Here is a 25,605-nt window from a genome sequence, read left to right as displayed (position 1 = left end):
TTACCACCTCCCCAAATTAAAGATGTCTGCTAGAAATTAAATAATCATTATTAGAATCTATTGTTTTGACCATAATCCAAGTACCATGCTAAACATTTAGCATACCTTGTATCAAATGCAGGGACGATTACAGAATGTGATTTTCTAAAACTCGGTATTTCTTAAAGACTTTCCTAAAAGAAATTATGCTTGATTATAGCAATGACTAATGATAAATGAGGACTTCATAGCTTGCAACTGGATTTGATAACCACAATGATTCATTTGCTCTTTCCAAAAACTATTTGAGGCTGGTGGGAAAGCTGTTAATTTCCCCAGGAAAGATGAAATGACTAACCCAAGTTCTTGGTACAAATAGCAGTGCAGAGTCTCAAACTCTCTCCTAGATTCCAAACACATTAGACTGGACTTCCACAAAGAACATTTTGCAATGAGCCTGAAATTTAATAGTTTACTATCTAACCTTCCTTTCTGATCTCTGCCCTGCCTTTGGTTTTTGTATGTGAACTTTGAAAGAATCTCCTGCAGATACCTACTTACATTCTCTTGATCTAAAGCAAAATCTCCAAGCACTGTAACTTTTTTAAAAAATCATCTGCAAGGCAATAAAGAACAGTGGGTAAAACCCTGGATTCTAGAGCCCGCAAATGGAGCCTGATTGTAGTACTGTGTGACTTTCATCAAGTTTTTAACGACTTTGTTCTAGGCTGTAAAATGGTGATAATGGTATTAACTACTGCTTAAAGGTGCTGAGAGAATTGAATAAATTAATATTAGTAAGTAAAGTCCTTAGGATAGGACTTGGAACCTAATACAAATTCAATAAATGAAAATCGTATTTGGCCAAGAATCTACTATCTTGTAAATGGTCCCCAGGGGTAAATGAATCTACTTGAGAAGCTGCATTAACTCCTTTTAAGTCCCCACAGTGACTGTTTACTCCTGAGTACTTTACTATTTCCTACATACAAAGTCTGTCCAGAAAAAGTACAGTCATTGTTAATATAATAACAGTTTGCATGGTTTTGCGACATCTATATAACCTAGGCAGCCAAGGAGAGTGGACTGGAATACGTATGTGTGAACAATGACGACTTCACTGTACTAATCAGTGGGAGTACTAGACACTGTTGAGTGAGCATGTGCCCTGTGTGGCTGTCACATTCACAATGACTGAGTGAGCAGAGCAATGAATCTGCATCAAATTTTGCCTTAAGCTTGAACATTCCTCTGCAGAAACTATTCAGATGATTCAGAAGGCTGTAGCTATGGGCAACCAGTGACTGACTGGCAGCTTCATCACAGCAATGCACTTGCTCATGTATCACATCTTGGGCAGAGTTTTTTGGTGAAATATCAAATAACCCAGGTGACTTAGTCCCCCTACATCCCAGATTTGGTGCCCTGTGACTTCTGGCTTTTCCCAAAACTAAAATCACTTTTGAAAGGGAAGAGATTCAAGACCATCAATGAGTTTCAGGAATACATGAAGAGGCAGCTGGTGGGGACTGAGAGAACTGTGTGAGGTCCCAAGGTACCTATTTTGAAGGTGGCTGAGGTGTCATTATCTTCTTCAGTAAATGTCTCTATTTTTCACATTACATGGCTGGATACCTTCTGGACAGTTTTGCATGTAAAAACACCTGCCACATAAAAGTAAACTAAATAGTTGTATTTTTCCTCTTTGAAACAGATCCTTTACTTCATATTTCATTCTGCTTTCACCTCAAAACTGAAATGGTCTTTCCCTTTTAAAATGAACAATTTTCCCATTTGAAGGAAAGAAACATATTACATCTGCAAAGATAAGTTGAAAATTTTAAAGAACTATGCCTGGCATCTGCCAAAATGAGACACCTTTAAGTCAGAGAGACAACTTTGTTTGAGATCATGGGCACATTCAAAGTTTTTTGGGAGACAAAGCAGCCTCTTTGGCCATTTCACAAAATCTCGAGAGCACTGCCTCACTTGCAAGTCTATTTGCATGAATCGTATCAATATGAAATGGGCTCATATTTATTGTGTGTCTGCCTTACCTGATAGATGAATAGAAATTGCTTTCTATTCAGCAATTAAAGTTAGCAGTAGCCCCTCAGTTATTTGTAATCCACAATTCTAAGGATTAGGCAGTGAAAACCATATTATATGGGATATATTTAAAGATTGAAGTTTTTCCTAAGGAACCCTACATTTAACTTAGAAATATTTGAAAATAAAATCATTTTTCCTTCCTTTCTTTCATTCTAGAGGTGATAGCCACTAGGAATATGAACAAACTGAGAAAAGAATATAACAGATTTTCATCTTAAGAAATTCTACACAGAATATTTATATTAATAGAATATAAAATATCTAGATACACTGCAAAACTTGTTAATCATTTAAATGCATTCCATTTAAATTTTTTATGGTAGTAATGAGTTCAACATTAACAAAGGTTAAATAAATATCAAAAAGAAATAAAAAGTTACTCATAATCTGCACTTCATAAAATGCACTAACTGGTTATTGATAGAGTTTAGATTGCTGCTGGTGTTGGGGAAGAATACTAAAAATATTATGTATATAATATCTACTATTGTGGCAAATTATATTTCTCAACAATGACTACAACATCTCCCTGTCCTCACACTCTTCTGACAATATGACTTTGACACCCCTATCATGGAGAGGTGGATGTATGTTCCTTCCTCTTAAATCTGAGTGAATTTCTGACTAAAGGAAATAACACTAACTGGCTATAGAAGACAAGTTATAAAAACGTGATGCACTTATGCTTGTTTCTCTTCAGATACTCACTCTTCAGACACAACCATCAGGCCAGGAGGAAGCCTGGGAAGTTCTCCAGGAGTCCCACTTGGAGAAGAACAGAGGCCCCCCACATGCAGCCCTAGCTGAGCTCTCACAAAAGTCAGCACTAATTGTGTGGGTGAACCATCACAAAAGTGGACCCCTCACCCCGCTGAGTAGCCACCTCAGCTGATGCCACATGGACAGAGATGATCTGTAGATGTTAAGATTCATGAAAAAAATGAACGACTGTTTTTATTGTAGGGCACTAAGTTTTGGATGGTTTGTTATGAGGCAATACATAACTACTTAACTGAATAGTAAGAGCTACAATAACTGAAATAGTAAGAATTTATTGAAGAGAACCAAGATGGCAGCATAGGTAGACACACTGCGCCTCCTCACACAACCAGAACTGACAGAAAATCGAACAGCAAGGAAGTCCGAAACCAAGTAGATAAAAAAGAAACATGCATCCAGACCGGTAGGAGGGGCGGAGATGGGCACCGGGTGGAGAGGACTCGCGTGGCCGTGGCAGGACCGAGACTGGCGGAGTGTGGGACAAATGGCGCAGGCAGTCTGACCACTAGCAGACCCTGCAGCCCCACATTCGCACACAGATAAACCGAGAGGGCTGGACTCAGAGTGGCAGAGAATGGGGCAGGCAGAGCAGTGGGTAGCACCCCCTGGCCCCACACTCGCACACAGATGAACTGGGCCAAACAGTGGGGAGCGAGGCAGACCACGTAACCCAGGGCTCCCGCATGGGGAAATAAAGCCTCAAAACTCTGATTGAAAACACCCATGGGGATTGGGGCGGCAGCAGGAGAGACTCCCAGCCTCACAGGGGAGGTCGTTAGAGAGACCCACAGGGGCCTAGAGTGTGCACAAGCCCACCCACTCGGGAGCCAGCACCAGAGGGGCCCAGTTTGATTGTGCGTATCAGAGGTAGTGACGAAGTCCGATGGAGAGTGGAGCGGGCACCACTGCTCCCTCTTGGCCCCTCCCCCACGTACAGCGTCACAGCGTTACCACGCCCTGGTGAACACCTAAGGCTCCGCCCCTTTAAGTAACAGACCCACCAAGACAAAAAAAAAAAAAAAATGGCCCAAATGACAGAACATTTCAAAGCTCCAGAAAAAATACAACTAAGCGAGGAAGAGATAGCCAACCTATCAGATGCACAGTTCAAAACACTAGTAATCAGGAAGCTCACAGAATTGGTTGAATTTGGTCGCAAATTAGATGAAAAAATGAGGGCTACGCTAAGAGAAACAAAGGAAAATGTACAGGGAATGAATAGTGATGGGAAGGAAACTGGGACTCAAATCAATGGTGTGGACCAGAAGGAAGAAATATCCAACCAGAAAAAAATGAAGAAAATGAGGAGAGGCTTAGGAATCTCCAGAACATCTTTAAATGTTCCAACATCCAAATTATACGGGTGCCAGAAGAAGAAGAGGAAGAACAAAAAATTGAAAACTTATTTGAACAAATAATGAAGGAGAACTTCCCTAGTCTGGCAAAGGAAATAGACTTCCAGGAAGTCCAGGAAGCTCAGAGAGTCCCAAAGAAGCTGGACCCAAGGAAGCACACACCAAGGCACATCATAATTACATTACCCAAGATAAGCAGAAGGAGAGAATCTTAGAAGCAGCAAGAGAAAAGGACACAGTTACCTACAAAGGAGCTCCCATAAGACTGTCAGCTGATTTCTCAAAAGAGACCTTACAGGCAAGAAGGGCTGGAAAAAAGTATTCCAAGTCTTGAAAGGCAAGGACCTACATCCAAGATTACTGCATCCAGCAAAGCTATCATTTAGAATGGAAGGGAAGATAAAGTGCTTCTCAGATAAGGTCAAGTTCAAGGAGTTCATCATCACCAAGCCATTATTATATGAAATGTTAAAGGGACTTTTCTAAGAAAAAGAAGATAAAAAATATGAACAGTAAAAATGACAGCAAACTCACAGTTATTAACAACCACACCTAAAACAAAAATAAAAGCAAATTAAGCAAACAACTAGAACAAGAACAGAACCACAGAAATGGAGATCACACAGAGGGTTATCAACAGTGGAGTTGGAGGGGGAGAGCAGGGGGGAAAGGTACAGAGAATAACTAGCATAAATGGTAGGTAGAAAATAGAGAGGGGGAGGGTAAGAATAGTGTAGGAAATGTAGAAGCCAAAGAACTTGTATGTATGACCCATGGACATGAACTATAGGGGAGCAATGTGGGAGGGAGGGAGTGCGTAGGGTGAAGGGGAGTGAAGAGGGGGAAATGGGACAACTGTAATAGCATAATCAATAAATATATTTAAAAAGAATACAGGATAAAAATATAAAGTAAAATTCCTTATAATTCCTTAGTATATATAATCATTTATTTCTACATTTATAATATTTCTACTTCCTATAGTACAGTATCTTCTACTTTCTATCAAGAAGCTATTTCTATATTGTTAGAAAAGTATACTGGAAGCACATATGGTGCAACATAATTTCTCTAACTCCTTCCAAATATAAGATAGAAAGATTTGCTTGCTAAGAACAAATAATATCAACAATGATAACAAGAATAATAATGATAATATTGATAACTGTACTTAATTACTGTGTATAAAATATGGATAAAACTACTAACTTTTACTGCACTTAAAATGTTAAAATAAAATTACAGTAAATGTTTTAAAAAGATGTAAATCCTACCTTCATTCATAGACACAGATGCAAAACAACAGTATGGTGATTACCGGAGGGAAAGGGGAGAGGGAGGTAGAAGAGGGTAAATGGCGTTCATAAATGGTGACTGAAGGAGATTTGACTTGGGATGGTGAACACACATACAATATACAGATGATGTATTATAGAAATGTACGCTTGAAACCTATGTAATTCTCTTAACTGTCACCCCAATAAATTCAATAAAAAATAAAGTTAAAATTAAAAAAAAACAATGTTACATTAGGATTCTTAACATCAAACATCTGTCATACATAGTTTCCTTGTCTTTCCCTCTTCTTTAGTCAGCCAACAAGCTTTGCTCTTTGTCAATAAGATACGATCTGGTAAGCTTACTTCTGACTTGCCCTGGGAAGAAGGGGGAGAACGGAATTAGAGATGGGCACTTCAGAGTGACAAATCTGTTCCTTGGGCCACTGAAGAAAACAAAGAGGGGCTGCATGGGAGGCAACTCGAGTGGCTCCACATTGCTTCTATGTAAACATGAGAATTAAACAACTACAAAAAGCTTCTCGGCGTTCTCCCAACAGGAACTATGAACTTTACAAAATAATACTTTTTAAATTACTTTACAATTCACCGTTATTTAAAAAAATAAGAATAAAGGTTTGTTAAAGTATAAATCTGGGCAAAATTTGTGTTCTTTTAATAAAATTTGTTCAGTTTAGATCTTAATTTTTAAATACACATATGAAACCTAATAAAGCATTTATAAATTTGTAACACTAATGTATTTTAAATGTCAAACAGTAGGAATAAAATCTTAACTAATAAAAGAATTATAAAATACTTTTAAATTCACCAAATTTAAATACTCAGAGTATGAAGTGAAGCAAAAGGGGACTAAACACATATTTTAATCAATATGTTACATATTTGTCATAAATCATACTCATAAAATTAGATTTATATTTTACAGAAAATTACCCAATGGTAAATGTGACTTAAGTTTTAACTTATTTTTATTTGGAATAGATGATACTCTAGAACATTCACTTAATCTAAATATATTGTTTTGCTAATACTTTATCCCTTAAAAAATCTTTAAAATAACCAGTTCTTACCAGTTCCAAGGGAAAGAAATATTGTAGTAAATCTTCTTCTAGACAATGCCAATGAGGGGCAATTTCCATAGCCATTTATAAACAGATATAATATTAAACGGTCTTTGATTCTACTTTAAACATGTTTCTTTCAACATTAAACATGTTTATGTAGCTAAGTAATTTGGACTGCAGGGAAATGGCAATCAATCCCTAAAACAAATCATCTTAAACACAAGGAGAACTACAGAGCTGGTTTCCAGAAATAAAAAAAATCTGACAAAAATTTCAGGAAATACTCTTCTCAGAAAGTGTATTTGTGTACTTAAATCTGCAGTGATACTCTAGAAGTAGTGAAACAAGAAGGTGGTTTGCAAGTGATGACAGCTTTGGCTGACATGTAAGAGCAATAGCTATATAGAGAATCACATGGCTTCTGAGCAGTCCACTTGTATGATATCTAGTAAATACACAATTCAGTAATCAGACATATATTGATCTGTTCTTATTACTGTTAGCCATTCCACCAAAGCTGTGTTTTATACTAATCATCCCCAAGGATAAGGAATTGGTCCTTTGATTTGTAATTACATCTCAGAACCAGTCTTAGATACTGTTATCTCAAGGCTCCAGCATACAGGACAGTAAGCAGAAGCATTTCTCAGATTGTTTCCTTCCCAAAGATAAATTGTGAAAATATACAGCTCAACTTAACATTAGGGGAATGTGCCTTTTGAACTGATCCTGGCCCCACTCATCACAATGAAGGTAAAAAGCAACCATCCACAGGTTTTAGCTCTGTTTTGCTAAGTGCTTTCTCAAATTTAGTAATGAACTCTTACAAGCACCACTACGTTGAAGTTTGTAATGGCAAAATGAGGTGGTTTCTATATCTTCACCTTCATAAATGACAGAACTGAGGCTCAGACCCTTCAAGTTCTTTTCCCAGGGCCATGCACAAAGTATCAGAGGGAGACATCACTTACTTTGCTAGATTCAAGTTCATATTTTTTCCAAGGTCCATTTTAAAAGGCTCTTCTCTCTTTTCTTGTTTTTGCATTTTAAAACAAAGAGGAAAAGATGACAGGGCATTGGATAGTGGGAAGGGGCAGAGGACCCATCCTATATCAGCTGGAGGTATCATACATGTATGCATGGCCACAAAGGAAAGCCCTCCACAGGGAAGAAAGTCTGGATCCCCAAGCTTTCAGTTTTGCACAAGCCAGCTGCCTCACCCTGTCAGTTTCGGCTAGGTACTAACCTGTTCTGAACCACAATTCCTTTTTTTTTTTCCAGGGAAGCTAAAAAAGTGCTTTTTTCTCAGTTTGTTTTCAATCACCATTCTCCCAGTCCCTAAGGGGAAAAGAAGAGTGTACCAGAAGGTGGGCAGAGACAGGCAGGCAGAGAAATAACCACTTTGATTTTGCTTTGATTTCTGTTTTGAGTCCTATAATGACAGATCTCCCTCCAGTGCAGTATGTTTTGGAAATACAGTTAAAAAGGATATGTGACTGTTTCTAGGTACATTTTAAGTGTTGACCAATAAAAAACAAATATTGGAACAGAACAACGGTTTAATACAGCGTTTTTAAAATGTTTTAGTACTCTAAGGCATTTGTGACCTGCTGAAATCTAGTTGCTTCTCAAATACCCTTTGGAATTGTTCAGAAAGATGTGGTACAGTTTCTAACTGGTGCATTAAGCATCTGGCCTGCCTTCACAGAATCACAGATAGCTGAGTGTGCAGTCTCTCTATATTTTATTAACATCCCATAGGCTCATGTTAAGGTGTCGTACTGATGTGCCTTGACATGCATCACTACCTGTTGACAGAAAAAAATCTGGGCTAGACTTGAGAGGGTCTACAAACAGAAAATCTTTTAAAGATGTTTTGGCAATTTAAACAAAAACTTTGGCTTAAAAAAAAAGAAAAAAGAAAGAAAGAGCAGCTTCAATTTTACAAATTTATAAAACATGCCCAAGTTTCAGCATGCCAAATCCTCTGAAAATGAGCTAATCTCCAGCTCTTTTTCATTTCCTCCTTCTCAAACTAACAGTGCCCAATTTTCCTTTGGGTCATACCCTTTCCCCCATTCTCACCCATGTGTTTAAGTGGGGTTGGCCCTATCTACAGCTCCTACAGGGGGCTTCAGCTCACCAAAATTCCCTCCCACCTTCCAGTAATAAATTCTGGAATGAGCATGTGAACAAGTTTAAACAAATAATATAGAGCGGCAATTTTCAACCTTTTTCATCGCATGGCACACATAAGCTAATTATTAAAATTCTGTGGCACACCAAATATATATATATTTTTGTCAATCAGATGAAAATATAGGTATAATTTTTATTCATTCACACCAGACAGCTATTGTTGTGTTGGCTGTTGTCATTTTTTTTTTACTTGACAATCTAAGGGAAAAGAGGTTGGTGTCCCTGACTAAATAGTCAGGTATTGTATGTTTTTAAAATTCTTGATGCATACTGGTTGAAAATCACTGAGATCGAGTGAACCACAGGGTTCTGTGCAGGAGCTTCTGGAAGTGACCCCTTGAACACTGCAATATGGGAATGTGATATGTGAAACTGTTACTGCCTAAGAGGAAAGCCTGGAGCTGCCGTGGGTCCTTTATATGTATACCTGAGGAGGCTGCCAACACTGAAAAAGGCAGCCCATTAAGAAACAGACAGAAACTGCATTCTTGTTGACAAATATTAAGCCACTGTATCAAGCTTTACGTGAACCAGACATTACATTTGAATTTCTCAGTTACATGAATCAATAGATTCCAACTGTTGATTAGACAGTAAGGCTTAGACATTCAATCACTTGCAATCCCAAAATTCTCTACTAATGATTGTCCAAGGCATTTAATATACCAAAAGCCTAGTTGTTCTTTTCTTGTTTTTCACACAGCTTTTAAGATTTTATTCTCATGAAAAATGGTGGGGTGAAGAAAGTCATAAAGAATGTTTCTCTGTGACTTGGCTGGGTGGCTCAACTGTTTGGAGCATCGTCTCATTAACCAAGAGGTTACAGGTTTTATTTCCATCAGGGCACATATCGAGGTTGTAGGTTCTATCCCCAGTCGGGACACGTATGGGAGCCAACCAGTGATGTTTCTCTATCATCTCTCTCTCTCTTTCTCTCTCTCAAATCAATAAACACAACCTTGGGTGAGGGTTTTTTTTAAATATTTCTTTCTGAGACTTAATAGAACTTTAATACATTCTAAGATTAAATCACAAATATCATAGTTGGAGGTTGACTGAGGGTCATCTAGTCCTAGTAGCTTCTTTTCTAGAAATATTCAATGAATTTGTGTACAATGAATGAATGAATAAATAAGGTAGCTTAAGTCTAGACAGGTTGGAAGACCTGGATTAATTGTTTCATGAAGTAATTATGCATTGTAGTCACCTTCAACTGGGTATTGTTTACAGTAAAAGAGATTTGGTTCATTGTGATTGTTGTTGATTTCACTTGGAATTATAAGTAATTGGGACAGCCTGGGAAACCTGATTCCAAATCTAATCTCCTCTGTTCATCAGGAAACATCTCATATCCTCTCAAAACAAAACAAGTGTATTACAACAAATACATTTTGCAGCCAAAATGTCTACTAGAACTCAACTTCTAACTCCTGGGAAACAGAAATGCATGAGGACAAGAAAAAAAAATCAACAACAAAATCTCCTAGTTGCCTACCTCCTCCCCCAATTCCTGGCTACAGAACAACTTCAAAGGACAGTTTTGAAGAATGTGAAAAAAGTTGTCCTGGGTCTTTTCCTACTTCTTTTTGTGCACTCTTATCTATCCCTTAATATCCCTTTTTTTTCCCAGAAGCTCAGATGGCCTCATCTTAATAATGACAGCTCCCATCTTCTGGGTACTTACTATGAGTCAGGTACTGAGCTAATAAACACAGGAAGATTTAGTAATTTATCAGCAGTCATGTGGCAAAGACAAGATGGAACCAAGTATGCTAGACTCTGAAACCCTTGACCTTGAACATTAGACTACCTTGGTTCCTCCTCTCCCTGTTAAGTGCTCCTTGCTGTAAGAATTAGCCCAGCCCTCCTATCACAGACTAAGGAGCTTCATGCTGAAATTTCCTTCCTTCTTTCTCCTCCTACGAGGACCACCATCCCCTTATTGCAGCTAATTTCCCTTAGGTAACAAAGGAGGAGAGCGATCTGGAGTAACTCAGGGTAACTCTTAATCTTTCCGAGGCAGTACGTATTATTTCAGAAGGGGTACGTATTACTATAAGTTCACTTCCAACTGGCAGAATTTCAGACAGCTGATAAGAGCAAGAAGTTAAAATATATATAGAGGCAGTGAAAGTGTGTATATTTTTTTATTGGGTCAGAAGGGGGGCTGTCTTAAGAGTTTGCCTCCAAAGTCAGTACCACTAGTGCATTTTTCACAATATCTTACCTTCTTCTACATTTTAATTGACATCTTAAAAAACAAGCAACAATGAATAATTAGCATTCAATAAATTCCTGCTGCTTTTATTTGCCATGTGATGAGATCAAAGCCCAGAGCAGATAATAAGAAGCCATATAACGAATGGCCGCCTAGAGAATGGAAGCCCAGAACTCCTAACTCTTAGGCCAGTAGACCTTATTTTAGATACCTATAACCAAAATTGTCCATTTATCTTTCTTTTCTGTTTAAAATCTGCCTGAATGGGGACAAAACTGATTAAATATGGATATAAGCCCATAGGCATTTGGCCAGGCAAAAAGTCCTTTTTTAAATATAACCAACTCCCATCTGAAAATAGCTTCCAGAAAGAATTATTTCATAAAATAATTAAATCCATGTGTTAGTTTTGCAGGAACAGAAAAAAAAATCCACCATTTATTGAGAGATGTTATTCCCGTGTCCCTTTCCTCCAAAAATTCAGCAGCTGCATCTCCGTTTAACTTGTGCTAACTAACATTTCTAAGACGCTGGCTTTTCAACAGACATTAGAATTCTAAAACTCCTGTACTTAATGGGTCTGTCCTCAGAGGCCAGCAGAAGTACAATCATAGAACAATAGGGGTCAATATACCTCTTATCAAGGGTTCACCTTTTACTTTGATACCACCCATCCTTAGAGAGGAACTCAGAAGGTCAAACTGCTATTAACAAGCACATAAACAGATAAACAAAATGAAGCTAATGAAGGACCATAATCAAATACTCCTGGAAAAGACAATTATCTGGCTTCCTTCAGAAACAAACATTTATAGAAAATGTAAAAATACAAAGGAGAATGTTGTGAACCTCTAACGATAAAACAAATAATATTAGTTGAAGAAAATTGTCCTCCAGGTAAATATAAAAGCAAAATTCTTCCCAGCAATATTTAAAAGTGAAACACTTAGAGGCCAAAAGCAATTACTGGCCAAATAGCAGAAAGCAGTCTATGAAGATCGTAATTGAAAATATAAGTCTATAATTGTGGTAATTAAACATAGACATTTATAATGTCTTTCTTCCAATGGTCTGGTGTTTATTCATGTACCTAATTTAAAATAAAATAATTTTAATACAAGCAAACCACTGTTGAAAGGTTGTTTTCCTTCTTAAGATGTTTATATTTTAACCCATGTCCACTGCAGAAAAAACATACCGGAAAAGACTCTATTTAATTTTTCTAAAACTTTTTATTTTAAGGAGGATCCCCTAAGTATGAAAAATGTAATATATTTTAGGTTCTAAAGAATATAAACAAATAGTGTAATTAAAAAAATTCTTTCATTTTCTAAAAGCTATATAGAGTGAGAACAATAACTTATTAGCCCTAGGAAAAAGGACTGATTATTTCAATTTTGGGGTTTTTTTTAATCTTTTTGTATCCATGTTCTCCTTCCCTTCAATAAACCAGTTATTTATTTGAGTCTACTTTCTATTCATTTGTTGAATTAATATTCACACGGGATTACTAGCCTTCATAAATTATAACATTTTTATAATTAGTCAATAATGAAAATATTTTAACTTCTTAATACAGATGGTTTAAAAATTTAAAAAAACTGATTTTCTATTGTAATCTTATAGCTATCCTTCTAGCATGCTTGTATTTATAGAAGCTTGCGCCCACTACCTTGTTGTAGTACAACTTTAGGCAATGTTGAGATTCCAAAGGGCTACCTACAAACCAAACGGCATGTGAGCAGGCTGAACGCCTCATTTTGGCTTCTCTCGCTCCCTCTAGCGTTTGCAAAGCCCATGTGCCTTATTATCCAGTTACCTCACAGAACAAGATCTCGGCTAAGTCCTGCCCATCTATGACATCACCCCCTTCTTCAACCACTGCGAGGTGAAGCTTTAACTTCAGACTTGGAGGTGGGCTGTGTGCTGTAAACTGGAATGCTCTCCCTCGCTCACGCCTCAGTGTAGGAGTGATCCGAAGCAGGACAAGCTCAGCCTGCCGCTGGCGTAGGCTTTGTGTGGACTGGACGCAGAGCTTGAGAGAGGGGGAGGTTTCTCCAGTTCACAGTCAGTGGAATTACAGCTATAGCGGCAGTATATATGGAATTGCTTTTTCTCGTCTTCCTGGTAAGTGTTTCCCGTGTTTTTCCTTATGATTGTCCCAGAAAGTTTGCTTGATTTTTACTCTCTAGAGAGAAATGACTTGGTACCATGAGGCATCCAAATCCAATGTTTGCTCTGTCACGAATACGAGCAATATGTGTGCATGCCAGCCAGGAAGGAAAATTTTGACTATATAGCCAAATACAAGAAGTTACTTAAAACCTCCTTTCATTTAAAAAATAGTAAATGGCTATGTTCTGTCTCATGTAGTTGGTATTTAAAAAAGAGCCTTATGGAAAAACATTAGGTTGGAAAGTTAAATGTTAAATATTAAAGAATACAAGGCATATATTCTTTTTCACAGAGAGGAAAGCAAAAGGTCTTGATAACTTGGCGTGTACTATATGTGTGGTATGATCACCAATTGCTGTTTTTACAACTGTGAAAGAAGATCAATAATCTTTCAGCCCATGAGTACGCAGTACATGAAAAGCATACGTCTTGCTCACAGCTAGCTGAGCTACTACTGGAGACTTATATGCCTCTGTAAAGATTAACAGCTACACCTAGATTTTAAAGCTTGCACTGCTATCCTGCCAGAGCTACTTCAAGCATTTCAGATTTGCAAACCCCAACTAGTTAATTCAACTCAGAGGAGAGGGAGACTCTTCCAAACCATATCTCCTCTCCCATAGAATGCCAATATCCATTGCTTGGGCAAATGTAGTATGTGACTAGCATAGTAATTGGCAAAGTCTACTCAGAAAAACTAACAAAGCTGAGCCTGGAAGCTATGTGTGATGTATGCAGTGAATTTGGGTGGCAGGGAGAAAAATGAGTAAGTAGAGCCCTCATCAAGTGGGATATGCAGACTATCCATTCACTTGCAACTTATAAGAAGGAAATCACATTATACTGAAAGAAATGCTTTTATACAACAAAGCTTTCAGAAAGTAGTTAAACGTACCTTCGTAAAAAGATTTTTCTTTCAGTGAATTAGATCTAAAACAAAATGGTTGCACTGAAGTAAAGAGTGCAACAGGCCTGCATTTTCTCCTCCTTGGGGGCGGGGGTCTTTCTAATCAATCATTCATTCATTCATTTATTGAGAAGAAAAAAGAAAATAAACCATAGATATTTGCCAATTACAAAACCAAATTCTTGCATAGTTTTAAAAATTAGCTATTTAACATTTTCTTAATAAATCTGTCTGCTCTAAAATGCACATATGTCATTTCATTAGCAGGAAATAACATGAATAAAACCACTGGAAAAGTGCTTCAGCTGTATCAGCGCCTTTCTTTTAGCCCTAACTGCATAAGAATATCCTGACCAGCATAAACATAAAGGAATAAATTTGTCTGTTTTCAGATAGGACCATTAATGCTTTCCCCAAAGTGACATATGACTGATAACTCTTCTCTTTTGAAATGAATAAAGAAAAAAAATTCATCCTTTAAAAGTAATGCAAAATATTAATATTACCACCACCACCATTATTAATATGCCAGGTATTAATCTATAAGATTAAATCAGGGGTATGCCATTTAGTTTGCAAATATATATGTATGTACATCTAGAACATAAACACACATATATACATATTAGCCTGGAATAAAAATCAAGGTTACAAAAATGTGATTGCATATATTTAAGTAGAAAAGTTACATCTGATTTATTTTTAAATAGAGCACTGCCAAAACACATCATGTCAAAGGATCAGCAAGTATGTTATTGAATGAATAAACATAATGATTTCACAAATACTGAGTTCCTGTATAATGCTGACCACCATTTATTAATTAGGCTTCTCATTTCTCTGTTCCCCTCCCTCTTACCTTTTAAATAAATTATGGTTAGGTTTAAAATGCCTAATTAAATAAATACTTCCTAAACATTAACATTTGCAAAATACATAATTGGGCAGCAAATAAAGTTTTTACAAAAGGAAGAACAGTAAGAAAATTTGTCATAACTGAATATGGCAGCAAAATAGAAGGTATGTTTCTTTTGCTTTCAAGTGTTAATTAAGGAGCCATCAATTCTATCAAAACTTTTTCAGAGCTAAATGAAGCGGTGTGAAATAAATATGGTTGAAATCTTGTGGCTGTCAGACTTTGTTAGCAAGCTATTAATTATCTTTACCCCAGTTTCTTCTCCAGACTATATTGCCCAATCAAATAGAAACTCCAATTATGTTCAGCATCTCCTGCCTGGGGACACAAGACCCCAATGAACACTCAGTGTCCCCAGGTGAAAAATATAATTATCAGCTTTAAACTGCAAGTACACTGCAGAGAGACTTGTCTGTGCTTTTCTCGGCCATACAAGTTAAGGCTGTCTCCTCTTTCTGGATTATTTTTAATAATTTTCAACCCTACAAAAATCAGCAGCAGAGAACTTGCCTTGTATTAATATATAAGTGTTTCTTATTTCTGCTTTATTTTTAATATGCCAATGTTCATACCAATATTGAATTAAATCTGGTTACTTAAAAAAATTGGTTTAAAACTGCCATTTCAGTGAATCTTAACTTCCCCCTCCTTTTAAAGGTGGGTGGGCTACATCACAAAGAATACGATTAATAGCAAGTCCCAGAACTAACTTAAAAATTCTGTATAAAGTCCCCCAAATATTCTTTTAGTCTTCCAGTTTAATAGCATTATAAATAATTGTTGAAAGTCAAATGAAGACTAGCATAAATGAAGTCAATGAGGGAAATAAAATTCAGTACATTTTTAAAAGGCTGTAATCTCTTCCCTCCTTTTTCCCTCATTCCCCCTTCCCTCCCACCCCCCACCTTTTGCCCCAGAGGCCTTCACTGTTCTTCTCAACGGGAGGCTTTGTTGTAATTAAACCAGAGAAAAACTGGCCGGCAGCAGCCCACATCTGACTTGCGGTTTCTGAAAGCGGTGTTCTGGTAGCGTGTACCACCCCCCAGCGGGCAAAAACTCTACAGTAAATCTCTCAGCAATATTAATTCTCCAAAATGCATTTTCCTCTTCAGAACATAAAAAGGGCTATTTCTCAACTCCTTCTAACATTCCACCATTTCAAAAACTTATAAGTCAACAAACCAATTTCCAACAAAGAGATGGTTTGTAAATGCCTTCTGAAAGAAAAAAAAAACAAACCTTCTTTTTCTTAAGAACCAAAATTGAAGTAATACATTTCAGAAAGCATTTCTCAGTTTCAGAATCATTAAACTTGGTAAAATATCATACTAAAAAACAGTTTTGAAAACCACGTTTATATTGCACAGAAAAGCAGGTTTCAGGAGTTTGATTTGTCTATTGACAAGTACTCCAGAGAAAACAGAATTTAAGGGAAAAGGAATGAAATACAATTTAAGCAGCACCTAAAGTTGCATTTGTTTTACATATGCAAAATCTCCTTCCCAGCACCAAAATTAAAGTGTCAGGAATGTATAAAAAGCTCTCTCCAGGTATTAGTCTGCTTAAATGAGAGGAGAGAGAAATTGCTCTTACACTGATGAGACAATGATAGCTTTTGTTCTTTATTCTTTCACTTTTCATGTGCACAAGTTACCGTGGCAACTTTGAAGAGAAAACCCACAGACCATATTTGGTTAAACACCATATTTAAAGTGTGCCACTGGACTATGGATCGATCAGTTTATGTATTGCTGATTTTTTTTCCTCTTTATTTGCCTTAAATCAATAATATGCTACTCTGACATGAGGAGACAAGGTGTTTTATGGTCTTGGATGTTCTTACCAGCACAGTGCTTCGCATACAGTAGACCCAAATATTTGTTGCACTATTGTATGGCAATTTGAATATTAGAAATTTTAAGCACCTCAACCAAATTGTACTCACATCAGTGAAAAGGGAGTTTTATGTTTGCAACGGGAAAGATGTTTGCGGTTTAACAAAAGTAAGCATAGCTTTAATTGTAGCTGCTCAAAGTCAGGGCACACTTAAAGCATGCCCCCTGCCCCAAGCTCTCGATTGCTTACCTTTACCATTCTCTAAATTAATACCTTATTCAATCTTACAAATCTTGGTTCTCTAATTTATTTAGTCTGGCTTTAATTTCAAGAAGGAAGCAGCATTCACTATGATGAAAGATGACATACCAGCTTGCCTTTTTGTTTTAAGGATGCAACATTGAACTTTACAAGCCAAAATAAATGAAGCAGAATTCCATTCATTTATCACAAACCTGTTGGAAAAAAGCACCAGTAACAAAAGGAGAAAGTAAAAATCCGTTGTTTGGAAACTTTTATCCCTTTTATTGCATAAATAAAACAAAAACATCCTCAGATTAGAAAACAAGTCTGGATAAAAGAAAATATGAAAAGGCACACTTGCTTCTCTGCCTCTCAGCAAACCCTGAAGACTTCACGACTCTCAGGAGGAGAGTTAGAAGTCCTTCTGCTTGCCTGGCATTAAACAAAAGAATTGGAACTTTCCTGAAATCTGATGATCGTGGAAAATTTAACTACCAGACAGGCTGCTTAGAAAGCATTTTGCTGTCACTATCAACTAACCTGATATTCTCCAGTTTTTCAGTTTAACCATATATACAGTTTATTTGAAATACCGTGTCCTTACAAAGACTTAGCACTCACAGGTTGATAATTTTGTTGTGCTTTTTTCTAGCAGCAATTTAAGCCTTTATAAATAAATTACTTTCCTAAAATTCTAGATTACAATGGTATAAATTCCAATTTACCTAGAAATATTTACACACTTGGATAAATTTGATTAACCATGTGTGGTTTTTTTTTTATTTTCAAGTATTTACTCTATAATAATGCATTTAATTTGGATTAAAAGTTCTACATGCCATTCTATTTTTAGATTTAATATTTTTTAAAGTTGTCAGCATTAGGAAGCCATTATGTAAGGCATATAATTAAAAAGAATCTGCAGTCTCAATACTCTATACTTGGCTTAAGATTTTTTAAATATGAGCAATGATTTCAAATCAAACCAATTTAAATCAAAGGTAGCAAATAAATGACTTAGTGAGTTAGCAATATTAATATACACTATAACTTTAAGTGATCAAAACAAGAAAATACCTTCTCATCTCAAACGTTCCCACCTTCAAAAGACTGTAGTAGCAGAGAAGAAATCACATAAACATGTAGATTACCTCAACTTCTTGACTTTATTTAAATACCAGTTTTCTATTCAGATACAACTTCTTAAATTATATTAATTTTCTTAAAATATCTAAAAATGATAGTATGCTTATATATTTACATACTTTGTTAGGTGTATCATGGAAATAAATTGGAGGTTTTCCACAAACTCGATGATTACATTATAAATGCAATTTTTTTAAAAACTCCACAATTTTTATATATAAAAAGAAACTTAACATAAAAAAATTCTATTGAAATTTTGAGTTACCAGTGAAGTAATTATGTTTTTCTTCTTTTTGCTACAGTTTTAAATGCAATATACTTAAGTAAAGATTCTATTAAAAATAATTTTAAAATATTCCTTTAAGTAACCAGGGCTCTATTTATGTTTTTTCCCAAGTTACTCCATTAACAATATTGCTCTAAAAGATCTCTGTTGTTGATATTGTTGTTCAGAACTAATGGCCTTTTTCAAGACCATGCAGACATAAAGGCTATGAAGTTGATGTTGTGGAAACCTGGCCACAGTGTCCATGCCAATGGGGGTCATTTTTGTTTTCATCATTCACATTCAACTACATGTCTCTATGTGTGTGAATATGTAGAGCTAGCTCAAAAAAAGGAAAGTCTAAGCACGGGGAAAGGATTGCTTGTTTTGGAAGGAGAGATCATTACAGCCTTTAATACGGAAAAAAAAACACACACAGAAAGCACTGGTTAGCACTATAGTTTCAAATAGAAAAGGGAAGGAGAACATATATAATATAAAACACAATCAAACACGATTTAAACTGCTTTGAGCTTAAGTAAAGGGAGTAGGATAGGTGAGGGATAATCTTTATGTCTGAAAGAGCATCCTTCTCTCCAGAGAAATCTGCTTGATGTTTTTGCCTTGTGTTTTAATGCAGTTTAGGGGAGAAGAGAATGGCACTTTCTGAGAATGTAATGAGATTTAAGGTTTTCCATTAACCCCACATTATTACTACTATTGTATTAATGGCAACATGAGTGTGCACATCAAACAGAGCAGAGGAAGAAGTTTCAGAATTATAAAACACAAAAAATAAATACGTTTTCCTTCTTTTCACACCAATTTAGGTTTTTTTCTTTTCTCTGAATTAAAAATGTGAAAATCAGTACACACACACACACTTAGAGCTTGATTTAGTGAAATATTTATAGTTCAGATACAAGCTTTATCTCTGCTTCTCATGGTGCATCACCTGGGACATCATCTTGGCCGACCTGACTCTCGGAACAATCAACAATTTTAAAATCCCCATTCATCATATTCATTTCTCACTTTGGAGTATGTCCTGGAGTATGAGAAATGCCTGATTATCGGTAACCTTTTAAGCAGTTTCTCACTTATGATTTTTATAGTTTTTTAATTAATACCTAATGCATTTTAACAAAATTATTTTTAAGCTTAAAATAACCAAATTATTTTATAATTTGAAAAATTTTCAAGCTTTGAAAACATTTACAGCAAATACTTTTTAAAGTAACTTTTTAGTTATAATTTCAACAGCTTGGTTTTCCATTTTCACATACTAAGAAAGGAACAGTTTTCAAGAAAGAAAAGTACACTATAAAAATTCAACAATAATGAGCAAAGCCCTAAAGGCATCACTGTAAAACCTCACATTAAACAATAAATCATTTAAACTCTCCTCTGTGGGCACTTTGCAATATCCACTTGAGACTACTTTACCCAAGTGCTATTATTTTTGTTTCAAGTTGCCTAAATAATAAATTAAAATTATCTATAATTATTTCTTAAGTTCCCTTTTGTTAATGCAGTCTATGATAGTGTTGGTATCTGGTGACAAAGTAAAAGAAACTTAAATTTTCAAAAACAACTGGAAACACGAATTTGGGCCTTATTTAACATTCACATTCAGTAGTGTTTGAATTCTGGAACAGATGCTGTCCTTGTTGGATACCAGGTAATTACAGGGGGAAAAGCAAATTAGTTTTGCTTTTTTCCTTAATTTCAGGGTCAAATATTTCCATTAGGATATTCTAATGTTTCCTACATATACAGTAAGCCCCTGAGCGGATAATCCTGGAATTCAGATATTGATTCTACCCACCTCCCGCCCATCCACCAAAAAAATCTTCATGTATATTAATTAGATAATGGACAAAGTAGTCATCATTAAAACCACTGGTCTCTTTGGTTAAGTCTTAAGTCTAGTTTCTGAAATGAAAAATACACTTACTAGAAATCGGCCTGTTTGTGTTTGAACCTACAGAGAAATGTCTCATCAGGTTTTGATATGTGTTCCTAACAGTCATTACAAGGAGACACAATGGATAGTGTCCTTTCTATTCTAAATACAGGTTTTTCAAATTCAGGTTGCTAAAAGAATATTAAAATTATATTCTCCTGAAAAACAAATTATGACTTTTGGCCAAGAACACCTGAGTAACTAGAGTTTTAAGATCATCAACTAGTCCTCAGAAACACCTCTAAGGAGGAAGGTGGTGGGGTCCACATTCTGAATCTGGATAATTGAGGCCTGCAGGGCATTGAGCATATCAAAAGAAAAGCTTCTAAAGCAAACTCTTTTCAACTCTTTAAATTGCAGATTGTATAACTTTGTAAACCATGTTCACAAATTCTAAAAGGAATTTTTGTCAAAAATCCTTGTTCTGTATTTGCTCATCTCTTTGACATAAAATTATTTTCTCCGTTTTATACACTTTATATTTTACATGCAAGATTTAAAAATGAACTTTTAAAGATTGGCCTGACCTGAATTCAAAAGCCATGGAAGGGACTTACTGTCTCCTGAATGAAGCATCGCTTCTGTGTTTAACTCAAAGTGACACTAATAATCAGTTGGTAGAAATTATTTGGTGACAATCTCAGCTTCATCTCCTGTTTTATGTAGTAAAATGGGCATTACAAAACAAAGAGGTCATCTCATCCCTTTTTGCCAACTACTGTGATGAAAGATGTTTTTGCTTAAAGAAAGAATTGAGGTTAAATTTCTAGGAAATGCCTCTAGTATGTTAAAGTTCATTTTAGAAGTTCATTAAAACCTTTTACTTTCACAGGAGATGCTCAGATGCAGCATGTTTTCAGGAAGAAATATATAAAGGAAATCTAGTATGCTTCCTTTTTTTCCCCGTGAAGAATATTTGAATTCAGTTTTCTTTACCTCTTAAAAACGAATACCAGTTCTTGCATAACGCGACTACACCATATTCTAAGAGAGCAGCAAGAAGCAAAAGCTGGAAATAGCTATTTCACAGCAGGTAATCATACCTCAGGATGTAGCTACTGTACGAAGTTTATACGTGGATAATCCTGGATGGGAATAAAGGTGGGGGGTAACTGCCTAAAAAACCTATTACTACATAGGCCTTAGCATCATGAATGGCTTTCTTCATGAGGATCTGAAGTTACTATTTCTGACCACATTGCACAGAAGAGCCAATAAGAATTTCAAAGAAAGCAATTTCCACTAAGGGAATTAAGCTACACAAAAGAAACCTTCACACAGAAACTCTACCAGAAAGAAAAAAAAATACATAGGAAACCATGTGTTCTACATAGTAACAGGAAGCTGAATTGTTTCTGGTCCCCACTTTAATGAGCTTGCCCACAATGCTGAACCACCGCTGGAATGTTCATTGACAACAGTGACCCTGATCTGGAGGTGTGTGCATCATAGGATCACTTGAATAAACAAACAGTGAAGAACATTTCCAAGGACTAAACGAGAGTTTATAAGCCCCAGCCCCTCACCAGGAAAAATATATATGTATATATGTGCATTGGATTTTCACTCACGCAAAATTTATTTACATCATTCAATAAGGTAGGAAAAATATTAAAGTCTTCTATTTTCATGCCTGAAATTATAAAGGCTAATTAATACCTGAAAGTTCAGAAGAAATTATATTACACAATAGATCAGTATAAATCTATAATTCTCCAGCCATGGAGAAAGTTTAATAATATTTAGATTAGAACTTGAAAAAAGATAAATGCACTGTGAAAACATGTTGTGAGATAGAATGAAAAATGTGCACAAAGCCATTAAACCATACAAAACATATATAAAATGGGAACAAGAGCAAGAACTGGTTTAACATGGAATGGAATTTCATTAGTTGGATGTATTATGTATGTAAATTCATTCCTTCCCTTAAAGTAGATGAAAAAAGATTTCTTTTGATTTTCTTGCTAGAAATACCCATCTAACAATGTGTAATAATAATAATAATAAAACAAAAAGAACATCAATAATCAAAGCGAACAGTTAGCTTTACTGTGATTCAGGATCTCAAGAGGTAACTATTCTTGAATAGTAAAAGAACAGATATTTTTACTACACGTTTCTATACCTGTATAGTCAGTTTAATATAAGTAGACAAAGAAATTTTGGTTTTTAAAAACAGTAACATTATTGTCTTTAAATATAATAAATTATATTCTTATGAATCAATTGACTATGACTATTAAGAAAAAATTCAATATTTAATTAGCTTGGTCAGTGACTAGCTACGAAATTGATATCAAGTATTATTAAAATTCTTTTAAATATTCAATGAAACTTTAATTATATTTAACATATCAAAATAAAATGGGCTTGGGACATGATACTTCTTAATTTAACACCAGAAGCATTTAAGGTAGAGATTATACGACTGGGTTCATTGTTTGTTAGGTAGCAAAAAACCCTAAGCATGCAAAAAATTAAAATATTGGAAGTGATGATAGATGTTTTAATTTCCACATCTATTTTGAATACAATCTTAAATATGCTGATCTGATTACATTCTGTTTTTTTTTTTTCTTTTTAACTCACTGCACTTTAGGGCTCTGAAGCTACCTTGTGTAAAGACCTCAACACTGCTGACCATGATCAGCCCAGCTTGGAGCATCTTCCTCATCGGGACTAAAATTGGGCTGATCCTTCAGATGGCACCTCTTTCAGTTACAGCTAAATCCTGTCCATCTGTGTGCCGCTGCGATGCAGGTTTCATTTACTGTAATGATCGCTTTCTGACATCCATTCCAACAGGAATACCAGAGGATGCTACAACTCTCTACCTGCAGAACAACCAAATAAATAATGCTGGGATTCCTTCAGATTTGAAGAACTTGCTGAAAGTAGAAAGAATATACCTATACCACAACAGCTTAGATGAATTTCCTACCAACCTACCAAAGTACGTAAAAGAGTTACATCTGCAAGAAAATAACATAAGGACTATCACTTACGATTCACTTTCAAAAATTCCCTATCTGGAAGAATTACATTTAGATGATAACTCTGTCTCTGCTGTTAGCATTGAAGAAGGGGCATTCCGAGATAGCAACTATCTCCGACTGCTTTTCCTGTCCCGTAATCATCTTAGCACAATCCCATGGGGTTTGCCCAGGACTATAGAAGAACTACGCTTGGATGATAATCGCATATCCACTATTTCATCACCATCTCTTCAAGGTCTCACGAGCCTAAAACGCCTGGTTTTGGATGGAAACCTGTTGAACAACCATGGTTTAGGTGATAAAGTTTTCTTCAACCTAGTCAACCTAACAGAACTGTCCCTGGTGCGGAACTCCCTGACTGCTGCCCCCGTAAACCTTCCAGGTACAAACCTGAGGAAGCTTTACCTTCAGGATAACCACATCAATCGGGTGCCCCCAGATGCTTTTTCTTACCTAAGGCAGCTGTATCGACTTGATATGTCCAATAATAACCTAAGTAACTTACCTCAGGGTATCTTTGATGATTTGGACAATATAACCCAACTGATTCTTCGCAACAACCCCTGGTATTGTGGGTGCAAAATGAAATGGGTACGTGACTGGTTACAATCACTACCTGTGAAGGTCAACGTGCGTGGGCTTATGTGCCAAGCCCCAGAAAAAGTTCGGGGGATGGCTATCAAGGACCTCAGTGCAGAACTGTTTGATTGTAAAGACAGTGAAGCTGTAAGCACCATTCAGATAACCACTACAATACCCAACACGGTGTATCCTGATCAAGGACAGTGGCACGCTCCAGTGACCAAACAACCAGACATTAAGAAAACTAAGCTCACTAGGGACCAGCGAACCACAGGGAGTCCAGCAAGAAAAACAATTGTAATTACTGTGAAATCTGTCACCTCTGACACAATTCATATCTCTTGGAAACTTGTTCTACCTATGGCTGCTTTAAGACTCAGCTGGCTCAAACTGGGCCATAGCCCAGCATTTGGATCTATAACAGAAACAATCGTCACAGGGGAACGCAGTGAATACTTGGTAACGGCCCTGGAGCCTGATTCACCCTATCGAGTCTGCATGGTTCCCATGGAAACCAGTAACCTCTACCTATTTGATGACAATCCTGTTTGTATTGAGACTGAAACTGCACCCCTTCGAATGTACAACCCTACAACCACCCTTAATCGAGAGCAAGAGAAAGAACCTTACAAAAACCCCAATTTGCCATTGGCTGCCATTATTGGTGGGGCTGTGGCCCTGGTGACCATTGCCCTTCTTGCTTTAGTGTGCTGGTATGTTCATAGGAATGGATCACTCTTCTCAAGGAACTGTGCATACAGCAAAGGGAGGCGAAGAAAGGATGACTATGCAGAAGCTGGCACTAAGAAGGACAACTCCATCCTGGAAATCAGGGAGACTTCTTTTCAGATGTTACCCATAAGTAATGAACCAATCTCAAAGGAGGAATTTGTAATACACACCATATTCCCTCCTAATGGAATGAATCTGTACAAAAACAATCACAGTGAAAGCAGTAGTAACCGAAGCTACAGAGACAGTGGAATTCCAGACTCGGATCACTCACACTCATGATGCTGGAGGACTCGCAGCGGACTATGTCTTGGTTTTTTTTTAAACCTAAGGGAGGTGATGGTAGGAACCCTGTTCTACTGCAAAACACTGGAAAAAGAGACTGAAAAAAGCAATGTACTGTACATTTGCCATATAATTTATATTTAAGAACTTTTTATTAAAAGTTTCAAATTTCAGGTTACTGCTGCGATTGATGTAGTGGAGATGCCTGAACACAATTCTATATTTTAGTATTTTTTAGTAATTTGTACTGTATTTTCCTTGCAAATATTGAAGTTATAAACCATTTACTTTGTGTTCTACTGAGTAAGATGACTTGTTGACTGTGAAAGTGAATTTCTTGCTGTGTTGAACAATCAGGACTGCGTTCACATGAGATCCTTGTAGTATAAGCACAGGCCATTTTTCACTTTGGTATTAATAAAATGTAAAAATAAAACCGGCTGGATGAGAAAAATTACATTTCAAAAAATATTTATGAAGTAATGTTCCAATTATTAAATTTGTATTATCCCAGTGGTATTCAATAAATCAAAATATGTGAAGTA

At 36.2% G+C, this 25,605-nt stretch overlaps 2 protein-coding genes across 4 annotated transcripts in view; one reads left to right on the top strand and one right to left on the bottom strand.

Annotated features, from left to right (window-relative positions):
* The window catches only part of MACROD2 (mono-ADP ribosylhydrolase 2), a 2,068,729-nt gene that overhangs the window by 1,705,583 nt on the left and 337,541 nt on the right, over positions 1 to 25,605 (bottom strand). The gene's annotated exons all lie outside the window — the stretch shown is intronic.
* Positions 12,911 to 25,190, top strand: FLRT3 (fibronectin leucine rich transmembrane protein 3). Of its 3 annotated transcripts, none has more exons than XM_024559632.3 (3): positions 12,911 to 13,135; positions 21,295 to 21,495; positions 23,065 to 25,190. In XM_024559632.3, exon 3 carries the CDS (start codon positions 23,108 to 23,110, stop codon positions 25,055 to 25,057), a length of 1,950 nt encoding a protein of 649 aa, XP_024415400.2. In that variant the 5' UTR covers positions 12,911 to 13,135; positions 21,295 to 21,495; positions 23,065 to 23,107; the 3' UTR covers positions 25,058 to 25,190. The 3 variants fall into 3 exon arrangements, with proteins under 3 accessions (XP_024415400.2, XP_045050596.2, XP_045050597.2); XM_045194661.2 differs by having other exon boundaries at positions 21,295 to 22,061; XM_045194662.2 differs by lacking the exon at positions 21,295 to 21,495.

The sequence above is a fragment of the Desmodus rotundus genome, chromosome 6 (assembly GCF_022682495.2).
Source record: "Desmodus rotundus isolate HL8 chromosome 6, HLdesRot8A.1, whole genome shotgun sequence".
Lineage (NCBI taxonomy): Eukaryota > Metazoa > Chordata > Mammalia > Chiroptera > Phyllostomidae > Desmodus > Desmodus rotundus.
This window is presented reverse-complemented; position numbering and strand designations above follow the sequence as displayed.

Bases quoted from the DNA above. Each gene is read 5' to 3' on its own strand.
- FLRT3 (XM_045194661.2), top strand. From the start codon at position 22,003: ATGTATATATGTGCATTGGATTTTCACTCACGCAAAATTTATTTACAT. The intron at 22,062-23,064 runs GTAGGAAAAATA...ACTGCACTTTAG, and splicing joins TATTTACATCATTCAATAAG to GGCTCTGAAGCTACCTTGTG.